At 45.8% G+C, this 15,398-nt stretch overlaps 1 protein-coding gene across 1 annotated transcript in view; it reads left to right on the forward strand.

The window, feature by feature from the left end:
• The window catches only part of spon1b (spondin 1b), a 401,065-nt gene that overhangs the window by 19,947 nt on the left and 365,720 nt on the right, over positions 1–15,398 (forward strand). Inside the window, 1 exon segment of the mRNA XM_038807896.1 lies at positions 5,259–5,407. Coding sequence (XP_038663824.1) covers positions 5,259–5,407 — 149 coding nt within the window.

Raw genomic sequence — 15,398 nt, forward strand, 5'->3', positions numbered from 1 at the left:
CCCATTACAGAAACCCCCAACTGGAAATGCTCCTCATTGCAGGAGCCCCCCCAGTACAGAGATGCATACCAGAAATCCCCCCCATTACAGCGACCTCTACGTGGAAGCCCTTCATTCCCGAGACCTCAACTTGGAAGCTGGAGAGAAGTCCAGTTAGAGACAGTGAAAAACAAAACACTGCTTTAAAACTCACATGTGCAATGCACCTGCTGACTCAGGCAGAGAAAACAGCACCTGTAAATTCTTAGAAAGCGAAAACCACATCAGCTGGGTTTCAACCCCCTCAGATCTGCAAGGCTGACATTCATATCAATGTGAAATTGATTTTACTAGGCTGGGATTGACAATTTACACACATCCAGCTGTCTGGATTATTTAATCTCATTTCCCTTCATGCTTGGATGGATTTCAAGTAGCCTGATGTGAAACTAACCACAACATTTATATACATCTACCTATGATTGATAGCTCTTGGACCACATCAAAGGCAGTTGCGTGCTTTCTGCAGAGAAAAGAGGAAGTGAGAGCACTTTACTTGTTTTGATGTGGTCCAAGAGCTACCGTGTCTTTTTCTTTTGCCAACTACCTTCAATCAGTGTTTTCTGGTTTTTGACCTCTGAACCAATGGTATATTTTCTCTCCACCTACTCTGTGCAGCTCCTCGAGATTTTGAACAACTCGTTGAAATTTCTGCTCAACTTTCTCTTCTCTGAGGAGACAAACCCCAGCTTCTCCAATCTGTCCTGGTAACAGATGTCTCTCATCCCCAGACCCATTCTCCTAAATCTTTTCTACACCATCTCCTCCTATCGTGAGATGCCCAGACGTTCCTACCAATCTTCTACTCATGCACTTCTACATCTATTGGTTCCCCTTTATCCAACCTTGCTTGTTACATCCTTAAAGGACTCTAATAAATTTGTCAAACACAATTTCCTTTCATAAAACCAGACTGCTTGCTTGCACTATGATTTTCTCAGTGTCCTGCTACGACCTTGATGGATTTCAGCATTTTCCCAATGCAAGTATGAGGCTAAATTACCTATACTTCCTGCTTTCTGTTTCCCTCCTTTCTTGAATAGGGTCATTACATTTGCAGAAGTCAATAGAATCAAATAATAGTGACATTACAGAAGGAGACCATTCTTCCCATCATTCAGTTCTGACACTCTCACTCCCTCATCCTTGCCCTGTTGCCCTGCAAATATTTTTTCTTCAGATACATATCCAATCCGCTTATGAAAGCCCCAATTGAACAGCTTACACTATCAAGCAGTGCATTCACAATTCTAGCCTCTCGCTGCATATAATGTTTTTCCTTATGTCATAATTTGTTCTTTTACCATTCACCCTAAACCGGTCCCTTCTAAACAGTGAAGGTGAAGTCTCTGAACATCTTCCTTTATAGACTGGATTACCAAGGTCACGCACTGTAGATATCTGTTTGGATAGCCTTGGTGTTGCATTGAAACAGGAAAAATTAGAGTCTTACCTCGAATCAAAAAGTGGCAGAATAAGCAAATGCTTAAAATCAAAATCAGTGAAAATTAATTCAAACTGGTTTTGTTTCAGGGCAGCTCCCTCATCCGCCTTTTTCTTCTTCGGCAACCCCTCGGAATCGAGGATGACTTGTTTCCACATTAAAAATGAGTTTTCAGATGGCTGAGGAGTCCAATGCGTGACCTACAGGGGGGGATTCTCTGACCCCCCACCGGGTCGGAGAATCGCCGGGGGGCAGCGTGAATCTTGCCCCCGCCGTCCACCGAAGTCTCCGGCACTGGGGGCGGGAATCGCGTTGCACCGGTCGGTGGCCCCTCGCAGCCCCCCCCCCCCCCCCCCCCCCCCCCCCCGGCGATTCCCTGGCCCGCGATGGGCAAAAGTCCCGCTGGTTCTTTGCCAGTCCCGCCGGCGTGGATCAGAATAGGTCCCTTACCTGTGGGACCTGGTGATGTGGGCGGGCTCCAGGGTCCTGGGGGAGGCGTGGGGTGATCTGGCCCCGGGGGGTGCCCCCACGGTGGCCTGGCCCATGATCGGGGCCCACCGATCCGCGGGCGGGCCAGAGCCGTTGGGGCACTCTTTTCCTTCCCGTCGGCCATGTCAGCCTCCGTGATGGCCGACGCGTAGGTGACCCCCGCCCTGCGCATGCGCGGGGATGACGTCAGCAACCACTGATGCACCCGCTCATTCGCGGACTCTTGCCGGCCGGCGGAGTCCCTTCGACCCCGGCTGGTGTGGCACCAAAGGCCTTCCACTCCAGCCGGTGGGGAGCAAACCACTCCGGCGCCGGCCTAGCCCCTGAAGGTGCGGAGGATTCCGCACCTTTGGGGCGGGCCGACGCCGGAGAGGTTCATGCCACTCTGTCCCTCCGGGACCTCCCGTCCCGCCGGGTACGGGAGAATCCCGCCCACAGTCTCTGTCTCAGGTGAAGAAGATGGTGGTTGGGTGCTCGGGTTGCCACTTGGCTTCCTTTAGCTGTCGACCCTTGGCTTCATCATGCTCACGGCAGTGAAACTTGAGGTGTTCAGCCCCTTTTCCTTCACTTTGAGCAATCATGGGCCAGGGATTCCCAGATGTTGGTGAGAATGTATCACTTTTTCAAGGAGGGCTTTATGTTTTTCCCCTTCCCTCCTTGGGCTCATTTGCTGTGTTAAAGCTCCGGGTAGAGCACTTGTTTTGGGAATATTGTGCCAGGTATGTGGATGATATGGCTCAATAAATGGAGATGATCAAATGTGGTCAATATGTCGATGCTGGGGGCCATTGTCCTAAGCGAGAACACTTGACTCTGGTGCTCACCCTGCCAATTGGTTTGCAGGCTTTTGCCAGGCGCCACTGGTGGCACTTCTCTTTGGTTTTGAGATGCCTGCGGTAGAAAGTCAATGTCTCTATAGGTCATATAGGTGGGCGGGTACCAATACTGCTCTGGAGACCATGAGCTTGGTGTTGGGTCTGAGGTCCTGGTCTTCAAACGATGTCTTCCTCGGGCGACCAAAATCTATGCTAGAACACTGAAGTGAGTGTTGACTCTTTTTCTCGATGTCTGCCCTTTTGACAGTAGACTCCTAAGGTATGAAACGTAGTCCACGTTGTCCAAAGCCTTGTCATGGATTTTGATAACCGGTGGGAGAGGGGCAGTATTGTGTGGTGGGGGCAGGTTGTAGAGGACCTTTGTCTTACGGATGTTTAGTGCAAGTCCCATGCTCTCGTACACCTCGGTGAAGGTGTTGACGATGGCTTGGAGCTTGGCCTCGTGTGTGCACAAATGCAAGCATCATCTGCATACTGATGGAATGACCTTGGATCTGGCCAGCAGGTGACGGAGATTGAACAGATTTTCATTTGTTCTGTCGTTTAGCTCCACTCCAGTGGTTAGTGGAGCCAAGGATGGGATGGAGTATTGCAGCAAGCAAGATCGAGAAGAGCATCAGTGCGATGACACAGCCTTTCTTGACCCCAGTCTGAATGTGAATTGGGTCTGTGGTAGATCCATTGGTCAGAATCACAACTTGCATTTCATCCTGGAACAGGTGAAGGATGGTGATAAACTTTTGGGTTAGCCGAAATGGAGGATGATGTTCCATAGTCCCTCATGGTTGACAGAAGGTACCCATAAAGAGAGATTGGGTAGACTAGGCATTTATTCCCTTGAGTTTAACAGAATGAGAGATGGTCTTGTTGAAACATGTACATGTTTTTAGGGGACTTGATGGGTTAGATGCTGAGAACATATTTCCCCTGGTTGGGGAATCTGGAACATGTAGTCACAGTCTCAGAATAAAAGGTCAGCCATTTAAGATAGAGACGAGGCGCAATCTCTCCATTCAAAGGGCTATGAAGCTTTAGAATTCTCTCCCCAAGAGGGCTAGGGATACTCAATCATTGGAACATGTTTGAGACAAATCTTTCAGTTCTAAGGGAATCTAGGGATATGGGGTAAAGTGCACAAGGGTAGAGTTGAGATAGATCATCCATGATCCTGTTGAATAACAGAGGATTGAACGCCCAAATGGTCGACTCCTGCTCCAATTTACTTGGTTCTTCTATCTTTAAAACATTTGACAAATGCATGCTTCTCAGAATTGAATGATCTGTAAAATCAGTGGTGTGACTGGCGAGCAGCTTGGGTGAACAACATCTTTCTCTGTTGCTTTTAAGTTTGGTGCAAAAATACCAATTGGACTTGGATCAATTCGGCCTCATTGCTAGTGGGTGGTTGAGCAAAACAAAGGTTTTACAAACAAAAATTCAAAAAGCATTAGAAGTAAGTTTGCAGCAGCACATCTGTTTCCTGTTGTTCCAGCCACAGTTTGGATTACAGCCATTTATATTCTAGGTGTTTATTATCTGCCTGGTGATTTTGTTGCCAGGCTGCTTGAGGGTTGAAGGGTTGTTTGATTAGAAAGAAAATGGAACCTTGTCCTTGGTACTTAAGGCTGTGATTCATTCTGTAGGTGAACAAAGAATTTGCAGCACAGAAATGGGCCATTCAGCCCAACTAATTGTTGTTGCTGTTTATGCTCGTCCCACCCTGCATCATCTCACTCATATATCCTTCTACTCCTGTCTCCTTCATGTGTTCATTTAGCTTCTGCTAAATATATCTACACTATTAGCCTCAACTACTCTATGTGGTAACAAATTCCATATTTTGTCGATTCTCTGCAAATAAGTCTTCCCTGAATTCTTTGTTGGATTTGTTCCTCCCCAAATCCTTAAAAACCTTTTATTTTGCCTTGCCTCAGCCATCCCTTTCCTGGCAGAAAAAAAAGGCGTTAAACCCTTTCAAACCTTCCAGTATTGAGAAGCTGACAGTTCTGGTCTGAAGCTAGGAACAGTGACAGACAGAAAAAGATCGTCTGGCACATCCAGCCTGTCTCCCGCAATGACAATAGCCTGCACGTCATAGTGTGTATACTTCCCTATCAACCTAAAACAATGTAATGTACTGGGAGAGGGGGGTCAAGCAAATATGAACATAGGAACAGGAATAGAATTCCAAACCCAAGTAATACTTGCCAATTTTTTTGCTGTGCTCTCTCCAGAGACTCGACATGCTTTTCAAGATATGGAACCATGAGTAACTGAATTATGAGTCATTAATCCCATTCGCACGTTTATCTTTCCTATCTTGAGCAGATTGGTGTGGAGTGCTGTATCTGTGAAAGTGCCGAAGCTTGAAACTCGTGCGCAGGAATGTTTACTGCTCACCTTAAATGTTGAATGTATTCTTTCCTTTTTTTTTTGGTGACACAATAAAGAATTTGCAACGCACTGGTCTGCCATCATTGGAGCATCTCACTCCAAGTCTTACAGGCTATGGGAGTATGGGGGATTTGCCAGCGATGGAGTGAAACAGGTTGCCGAGTGGGGTTCCCCTGTGAAAATGGAAGAAGAAATTCGGCGAAAGGTAAGACAAGAATGAGGTCAGGCTTACAATGTCCTCAAGACCATAATTGTAAATACAACTGGATTGCTCGGATGCTATGGAAAAAAACTTTCGATGGAGTTGCAAATATTTGAGCAGCTGGTTTTATTAATGCAGCCACTCAGTAGATTTAATCTTGATATGGAATGTATTTGCACTTGGAATAAATGAATACTGGGGGATCCCCTGCTGGGAGTAAACATGATGTGTAGTTTTTACTCCCCATGGTTTTCTCTTGTACTACTGAATGTTTCCAAGGGTCTGGATAAAAGCAGCTCTGACACGTACAATGCCAATTTAAATGCTTATCAGCCATGGTGAGTGGCTTTACCTCGAGGCTTATCATTCCAGCTCTGTGAGTTGCAAACATGAAGATCAAATTTTTGTTTTGCCTCCATTTTCATAGAGCCAATGGTATTACCATTCAGCTGTCACTGTTGATACCTGGTAGGGAGGGACAATGAGGTGGGATGATTTAATGTCAGCCATTTTGGAGAGTGATTGCCAAATATTGTAATCTCCGGAGTCTGAGTGAAATCAGGAATGGAGACTTTGTTGGGTCAGCACAAAAACTGTATTTTAAGCAAAGTTGGAAATGAAACATTTCCTTCATCACGTGTTGCTTTTTACAGCAATTCAGCCGCTGCATAGAATACTTCAAAAAGCAGAGCCTAGAAAACCACCTGTAACCAATATTGACAGATATACATTGGATGACTTTGTACTGCAGTCCCATGTCTGTTTGCTTTGAGTGTAGAGATTATTGTGACTATTACAACTGATGATCAGTCAGTAAGATTCCAGGCCTTGGAGTCTTTGTTGTTACCTCACAGTGAAATTAGAAATTCTGAATAAATTTTGTCAAGTCACTTAAAAAACACCTTTATGTAAAACTAGTCACAGGTATACAGACGTCTTTTTGATTTTAGTTAATAGCAGTTTACCTGCAAAATAATTGGTGCGGTGGAAGCAGATTCAAGAAGAGCTTTCAAAGTGAATTGGATGAATAAGAGGTAACATTTGATGGACTACACGCAGGTGGTTGAGGTATATAAGATGCTCAAGGTGATTGACAGGGTCGATATAGAGCGGATGTTTCCGCTTGTTGGACATTCTAGAACGAGAGGCCATACTTTTCGGTTAAAGGGATAGAAACAAAAATGAGGAGGAATGACTTAACTCAAAGGGTCATAAATCGGTGAAATTCAGTACCCCAGAATGTAGTGGATGCCGGAACATTCAAAAAAAATTTAAGGAGAAGATATTTGGGTTTTTAATTCGTAGCGGGAGGAAGGATTATGGGGAGCGGGCAGGAAAGTGGCGATGGGGCAGCACGGTGGACTAGTGGTTAGCACAACTTCCTCACGGCGCTGAGGTCCCAGGTTCGATCCCGGCCCTGGGTCACTGTCCGTGTGGAGTTTGCACATTCTCCCCGTGTCTGCGTGGGTTTCTCCCCCACAACCCAAAAATGTGCAGAGTAGGTGGATTGGCCACGCTAAATTGCCCCTTAATTGGAAAAAATAATTGGGTAATCTAAATTTATAAAAAAAAAGGAAAGTGGCGATGAGGCTGAGATGAGATCAGCCATGATCGTATTGAATGATGGAGCAAGCTCAAGGGGCTGAATTGCCTACTCCTGCTCCTTGTTCTTATGTTCTTATGAGTGGGACTAATTGAATAGCTTCTTCAAAGCACAGACAGTGGGTTGAATGGTTTCCATCTTGCTGCACCATTTCTACTAGTGAATGATTCTTATTGACTGAAGCAATTTGGGATGCCTTGCAGGTTGAAAAGTGCCCTTGAATAAAAGTTTCTTGCTATGTCAACCCAAAGAGTTTCTAGTGTTTCGGCACTCCATGTACTGTGTTATGTGAAGTAAAAGGTAACCCTGGGTTAACTGCGGAGCTTGGAACAGATAGGTGACTTATCGCTTTAATTAATTCAAATATTCAAAGCCTAAATCGGAAGGCAGTGGATCCTGTGTCACCCATAAATCTAGTGGCTGAGAAATCCCAAATCGACCTTTAAGAGTAGAGAATTTATGGCAGACTTTCTGGCATTTATTCCCTATACAGTGAATAGAAATCCTGGGGTCATTCAAAGTCTGCATCTTCAATCTGAGTAATTTTGCAATTGTAGTCTTTAGAATTAAGGATAATTCTACTCTGAAATCCCAGCTAATCCTCCTATACTTGATTAAATTGAGCCACAACAAGAGGCTTTCCTGCTTGGGACTCAGATGAAGTTGAATCGATATTAAAACAGTGGGCTCTTGTATCAGTGGTTTTTGAGATCTTTGCAGTTTGAACTTGTAAGACGCACAAGATGTGATAGAATGGGCCTGGAATTCAGTATAATCAGAGTACAGTGCTTAAAACTCTCATCTTTTGTCACTTGGATTGTGCTTGGCATTCTGGGACAGCCTTGTGCTTTGAGTAATTTAGAAACTTCACTGCTGATTTTGATATGTTAAACATCTGGATATGTTGACCATTTGACCTGCTCTTAGTCTCTAACATGATTGGATTTTAGATTGGAACACTCGATTTACTAACTGGCTCCTGACCTAGCCTGTGCTCTTGGACTCGCAAGCCACCTTCCATTCTGCCAGACTACTATCTATACCTAGGCTGGCTCTTCATCTAGCCTGACTAACTGAATTATGGTTCAAAGCTGGACTGCCACCCTCCCCTCTTCAACAACAGCAAATGGCATTTATGGGACACTTTGTACAAAGTAAATCATCCCAAGATGCTTCATGGGGAGTGTTATCACATAAAATCTGACAGCAAGCCAAATAAGGAGATAGCGGGACAGGTGACCGAAAGCATGGTCAGAGATGGAGATTTAAAGGAAGAGCTTAAAGGTGTAGGGAGAGATAAAGAGATAGTCAAGTTTGGATGGCTGAAGGTACGACAAATAATAGGGAAATAGAAGTAAGAGATGGACAAGAGGCCAAAACTGAAGGAATGCAGAAATCGTCAGCTCCTTGTCAACCATAGTACCGGAAGAGTGAGACGAGGAATTGCAACAATTGACTCAACTGCTGTCAATAACGCAAGATTTTCTTTGAATTTGGAAAGACCAGTAGCCAAGGAAATGTCTGAACTCGGTGCGACAACCTCGATGGGGCATTTGTCAACTGGCATCATATCCAAGAAGGATTCCATTCTTCAACATGTAGACTAATAGTTTGGACTGGTTTTTAGTCTGACCAACAATCGCTTGAACGAGGCCTGATGATCATTGGTTAGAATTCGTCGGGTGACTGTGTGGAGTTTGCACTTTCTTCCCATGTCTGCGCGGGTTTCCTTCGGCTGTAGCGGCTTCCTCCCACAGTCCAAAGATATGCAGGTTGGGTGGATCGGCCATGCTAAATTGCCCCTTAGTATTCAAAAGGTTAGGTCGGGTTACGGGGATAGGGTGGAGGTGTGGGCTTAAGTAGGGTGCTCTTTCCAAGGGGCGGTGAGGACTTGATGGGCTGAATGGCCTCTTTCTGCACTGTAAATTCTATGATTCTATGAAATGGATTAATATATGAGACTGATCTGATACAATCACACTTTCAAAATCTCAGAATTTTACCGACTAGTTCAAAATGGCAGTTGTGGCATTGGTTCTCTTTTTTTCCTTTTTTAAAAAATTTAGAGTACCCAATTATTTTTTTCTAATTGAGGGGCAATTTCATCTGGCCAATCCACCTAACCAGCACATCTTTGGGTTGAGACATGGGGAGAATTCCACACGGACAGTGACCCAAAGCCAGGATTCAAAACCGTGTCTTCAGTGCCGCAGTCCCAGTGCTAACCACTGCGCCACATGCCGCTCCATGGCATCGGTTCTCAAGAACAATTAGCTTTGGGCAGTTAATACTAGCCTAGCCAACAAAGCGTGCACCCTGAAAACAGACAAAATAATAATTAAAAAAAATATAGAGAACGAGGATTTTACGTTAAGATGAGAGGATTTTTTTTTGTTTTTCAATAGGGTAATGTAACTGAAATGTCATAGAGGGCCTGACCTGGTGGGTGTTGAACATAGAACATACAGTGCAGAAGAAGGCCATTCGGCCCATCAAGTCTGCACCAACCCACTTAAGCCCTCACTTCCACCCTGTCCCCGTAACCCAATAAACGCTCCTAACCTTTTTGGACACTAAGGGCAATTTAGCATGGCCAATCCACGTTAACCTGCACGTTTTTGGACTGTGGGAGGAAGCCGGAGCACACGGAGGAAACCCGCGCAGACATGGGGAGAACGTGCAGACTCCGCACAGGCAGTGACTGTGGTGAATTATAAACACTAATAACCCACACTGTATTGTACAACATGTGTTGAGCCTGTACCTTGTACTAGATCATGTGTAGTTGCGTGGCTCTACCCATAGGGGGAGATGAGGAGCTTGTACTGGGCTCCACCCTTGGCTCTGCCTATGGCTCCGCCCATGGCTCCTCCCCAACCGGAAGTATAAAGGTTGCTGTTGTGAGCCTGCCTGCCAGTTCATCTAGAGTTCATCTCGGCACCGGCAGGCTCTGTTGTAAGACGATTAAAACCACTGTTCGCTTCTAACCACGTGTCGCGTGAATTGATGGTCTCATCAGTGACCCAGCGGGGAATCAAACCTGGGACCCTGGTGCTGTGAAGCCACAGTGCTAGTCACTTGTGCAACCGTGCTGTTGAGAGGCTGTTTCCCTTGGTTAGAATATCTAGAGCTAGGACATACTCTCAGGTTGTGTATCAATCATTTCGGACTCAAAGGGCTGTGAATCTTTGGAAATGTCTATCTGTGGATCCTCAGTCCATGAGAACATTCCAGACTGAGTTTGAAGGACTTTTGGGAACAAAGGGTTTGAAGAGATATATGGGGATAGCTTGGGGAAATAAATCGAGATTAGCCATTGTCATTAAATGGCAGAGCAGGTTCGAGCTGCCATTGGATTTTGTCATTCTTTCATTTCTGTCGAAAGCTCCTTCAGGGTTTGATTTACCTGATCACACATTGACTGCTCATTTAAAACTGTTGATGGCTAAATACAAGATTGCATAGGTTAGCAAAACTACTTCATGCATTAAACTCAACTCTTGATTGTTGTTTAGCTGTTATTGATCTGAGTAAAACATTTGCAAAACTGTGTGAACTTCATCAAAAAATCTATATCAACTAAAAGTCTAGTGACGGACCCGCATTCCTAATGTCTCATCAATCAAAACTTCAGAGTTCTTCAGATAATTAGGGTGAGATCTACTGGCTCAGTCTCATGTATAATGTTCCTAACATCCCATCTGTCTTTGAAGATGGCAGGACAGGTTGAGAAGCCTGTTTTTAACAAAAGTACAGAATCCTTGGTTTTTTTAATAGAGATGTCATTGAGCAAAATCCTGTGTCCTCCTCTGTGGTTGGGGCTTTGAGGCTGGCGTATAATCAGGCAGGAGTGTGCCACCTTCCCACCTCCATCCCGATCAAGACCATGCAGGGAAGGCCCATTGATGGCTTCCCTGCCCTGCTTCGAACTGAGCCACTAAAGTGGGCAATTAAGTGAGCAGGGAGCTCCCCATACAAGGAACATTGACAGGCAAATCCTTGATGTGTATGGTCAGTCAAACATATCCAGTGGCTGATCAACAATACCAGCATCAGAAAGGGAGGAGGGTGCCACTGACAGCCACCTCGCTGCCATTGTTACTGATCCACCACCACCACCATAATCTACCTGTGCTTGGGTCCCTTCTCAATTCAAGGACTCACAATGGCGTAGCACTGGTACCTACCTCCCTAGTGGCACTGCACTGCTGAGTGCATAAGAGGTGCCAGCCTTTGTTTGGTCAGCAGCTCTTGGCAGGTGAGACTTTCATCCATGGGGTCCTTGATCTTGGGAGAAGACCCGTTGCTGTCCTATGAGGTGCCTCAGTGGCACAAGATGTGGCAGGTCTTCTCGAAGTGCGGCAATGCAGAGGTTTCACTTGCATTCCAATCCACTGTTTCCACAAGGTTCTGTCCATGGAGTCATTTACGCACAGAAAAAATAAAATATCAAAGCAAGGAGGTTATCCTAAAGCTTTATTCATCACTGGTTAGGCCTCAGCTGGAGCATTGTGTCCAATTGTAGGCACCACACATAAAGAATGGGTCCCAACTGGTGTAGAAAAACAGCAACACCAATTTTGTTTTAACGTAGTGAGTTGCAATGATCCAAAACACACTGCGTGAAAGGGTAGTGGAGAAAGATTCAATAGTAATTTCAAAAGGGAATTGGATAACTACTTGAAGGGGAAGGCCTTGCAGGCTATGGCAAGAAGAGCAATTTATTGGATAGCGCCAGTCTAGGAATGATAGGCCAAATGATCTCCTCCTACACTGCATGATCCTCTTGTTTGGAGGAAGCGAGATTGGAGGGGTGGCCTGTGTGCCTCAGAACATACTTTTGTATCAGAATAGTAATGAAAAGACACCAGCACAACTGGATGTCTTTTTCAAGGCCAGAATGCAAAAAGAACTCGCAGACCAAACTGGGATAAAAGTTAATGTGAGTTGATAACAGTGGAACAGAATGTGTGGGAACAATGTGATGTCCCTTACCAACGTTTTCATGGTTGGAGGAGAAATCGAACTAGAGAAGAACTGATTGGTTTGACATTGTTGATTTGATTTGATTCATTGTCACGTGTACCAAGGTACAGTGAAAAGTATTGTTCTGCATACAGTCTAAACAGATCATTCCACACATGAAAAAACATAGGGCCGGGATTTTCCGTCCAGCCATCCCTGTTTTCCGGCATGGTAAGCCCCCGCCAGCAGCGGGATCATCTGTTCCAGTCGCCAGCCAATGGGGTTTCTCATTGTGGACATCCCACGCTGTCAGGAAACCCGCGGACATGGGTGCGCTGCCGGCGAAGCGGAGGATCCCGCAGAGAACATACGATAAATATGATAAATTGTCCTTTCCCTACTATTTTATCTATAAAATCAACTTTGTTTGATTGAATTGGAGCAGATGGTTCCATCAACAAGTCTATGAAATTCTTTCACTGCTGAGCTTCGGATCATAGAATCATGTAACGCAGCAATAGGCTCTTCGGCCCAACATGACCATGCCCGCTCTTTGAAGCAGCTGTCAAAATATTCGCACGCCCTGCATTTTCCCCATGGCTCTGATAACATCTTTTTGAGAATTTTCTGATCACAACTTTAAGGTCTTCATTAATGTTTTCTTTGAACTCTTTGCTTTGGGGTATTTTTTCATTTAAATCAAACTTATTGCATTGTTTTCCAGGAATGGGGAAAAAAAATCTGAAATCCAAGTTTATGTAGTTAATGAATTACTCTGCATGAATTCTAATTGCTTCATTAAACTTTGCAAGCCTGATGATTTATTTTCCAGCTGTGTTTTGCTTCCACAAGCAGGAGGGATGTTCTTTGCAGTACCAGATCATTTGCAAACATCAGGGGTATAAATACAATTATCTCTTAACGTCTGTTCTTAATAATTGGCAATTCTTTGTTCAAATGTGTTTTTGGGAAGTGGATGACACTGCCAAGGCTGCAGTTACTGTTGTCATGAGAAGGTGGCACCTCATCTTTGTTCCACCTCTTTTGGCACTCATTCAACCTCCTGGTTGCCTGCTGTACCCTCCCAAGTCCTAGCCTGAGCTTCTCACTGAGATATTTACTTTCCTTACTCACAGACAGTCCTGTTCACCTATAGCCCATTGTCCTACATTTGCTGTAAGTCAAGAAGCACCTCAATTTAAAAATTCTCATCCTTCTTCTCAAAATCCTCCATGGCCTCCCAATTTCAGAAATCTCATCCAGCCTCACACCCTCTGAGGTAATTCTGGCCTCTTTGAGTATCGCCGAATTCAATTACTCCACAAATAGTGGCCGTGTCTTCAGGTGCCTGGGCCCTAAGCTCAGAATTCCCTCTGTAAACCTCTCCGCCTCTCTTTCTTCTTTCTTTTTTTTTTAGAAATCATTTTATTGAAGCATTTATAATTTTAACATTTCAACATTCTAAACAGCAGAGCCCCTCTTTCTTCTTTTAAGACACTCCTGAAGATAACTCTTTGACCAAATTTTAGGTCATCCGTCCTAATATCGCCTTATGCAGCTCAGTACATAACATTATTTGAGAATGCTCCTGTGAAACGCCTTGCAACATTTTCTTACAATAAAGGCACAGGCGCGATTCAGCAACCTTGCTGTGCCAGGCATGGAGCTGGGTGCAAAGGGTGAATTGTGCGAAAGCCCAAAATCAGGCGCCATGTCGGGTGCTGAGTCAATCACAGGTCACCCGACGGGGCGCGATCCAGATCTGAATATTTAAATAAACCTCACCAGGTGCGTTTTGTACTGGTCCACACATATGTTTCCTGGCACTGCAACTACTGAGAAACACCCCGCTAAACGTGCCCAACAGCGAACTTAATTTGAAGTCTGCTGAATCTCGGCCACTAAATAAGATGTTTTGTCCACCCTCTAAGTCACCAATGGTGATTTCAGTGTTTATCTTCACTCACCTTGCCCTTTCATCTCTGATGTCACTGTCCTTCATATAAACTCTCCACTGGATATTCACAGCCACTCCCTTAACCTTACTATCTCCGATAGCCATTTAATCACAGACAAGGGGCGGGATTCTCCGACCCCCCCCGCCGGGTCGGAGAATCGCCAGGGGCCAGCGTGAATCCCGCCCCCACTGTCTCCCGAAGTCTCTAGCACCAGAGATTCGGTGGGGGCGGGAATCGCACCGTGCCTGTCGGCGGGGCCCTCCCCCGGAGATTCTCCGGCCCGCAATGGGCCGAAGCCCCGCCGCTGTCATGCCGGTCCCGCCGGCGTGAATCAAACCACCTACCTTACCGGCGGGACAAGGCGGTGCGGGTGGGCTCTGGGGTCCTGGGGGGGCCCGTGCGATCTGGCCCCAGGGGGTGCCCCAACGGTGGCCTGGCCCGCGATCGGGGCCCACCGATCAGCGGGCGGGCCTGTGCCGTGGGGGCACTCTTTTCCTTCCGCGTTCGCCATAGTCTTCATGATGGCAGAGGCGGAAGTGACCCCCTCCCCTGCGCATGCGCGGGGATGACGTCAGCAGCTGCTGACGCTCTGGCGCATGCGCTGACGTCCGCCGGCCGGTGAAGTCCCTTCGGCCCCGGCTGGCGTGGCGCCAAAGGCCGTTCCTGCCGGCCGACAGGGCGCCAACCACTCTGGCGCGGGTCTAGCCCCTTAAGGTTAGGGCTTGGCCCCTAAAGGTGCGGAGACTTCCGCACCTTTGGGGCGGCCCGGCGCCGGAGTGGTTCACGCCACTCCATCCCGCCGGGAACCCCCGCCCCACCAGGTAGGGGAAAATCCCCCCCCAGGCTACTCTTGCATAATTTATATCTCAAAGCTCAGCAGAGATAACACACCAGTTTATATGTGTGTAACAGGTTTTATTCGCACTGCTTTCAAATGTCTGGTCCGTACTTATGGCTGTAGCTTCCAGCATTTTCTAATGTTTGCTTACTTTTCTGTGAGCCCACAGCCAGGCTAATTAATCAATCAGAGCCTGCATTAGTCACAGACTCACATAATCAAACACAGAACAGTGGAACAATTGAATCTGGGTGACTGAAAAATCACTAGTTCAACGATAAAAACACCATTTGTTTCTACATGGTACCTTTCTTGATCTCAGGATATCACAGTGGCTTCCAGTCAGAGAGGTACTTTTCAAATATAGTTAGCACTGTTGTAGTTCCAGAATCACATAGGTTTTGTGTCACACATTCTTTCATAACTCAGTACATGCTGATGGTAAGTTATCTCAGTCATTGATAGGAATTAGATGTCACAGGTATTAACATTGTTTTGGTGATTCTGCATTATGTTGCCAAGATGCAGGCTGTTGCACTTGTGAAGAAATAGTGCGATCAACTCCTAAAACTCAATAACCTGCTTAAAAAAACAGAATCTGACTGCATTGAATTCCACGCCATGTCAATT

This window comes from Scyliorhinus canicula, chromosome 9 (assembly GCF_902713615.1).
Source record: "Scyliorhinus canicula chromosome 9, sScyCan1.1, whole genome shotgun sequence".
Lineage (NCBI taxonomy): Eukaryota > Metazoa > Chordata > Chondrichthyes > Carcharhiniformes > Scyliorhinidae > Scyliorhinus > Scyliorhinus canicula.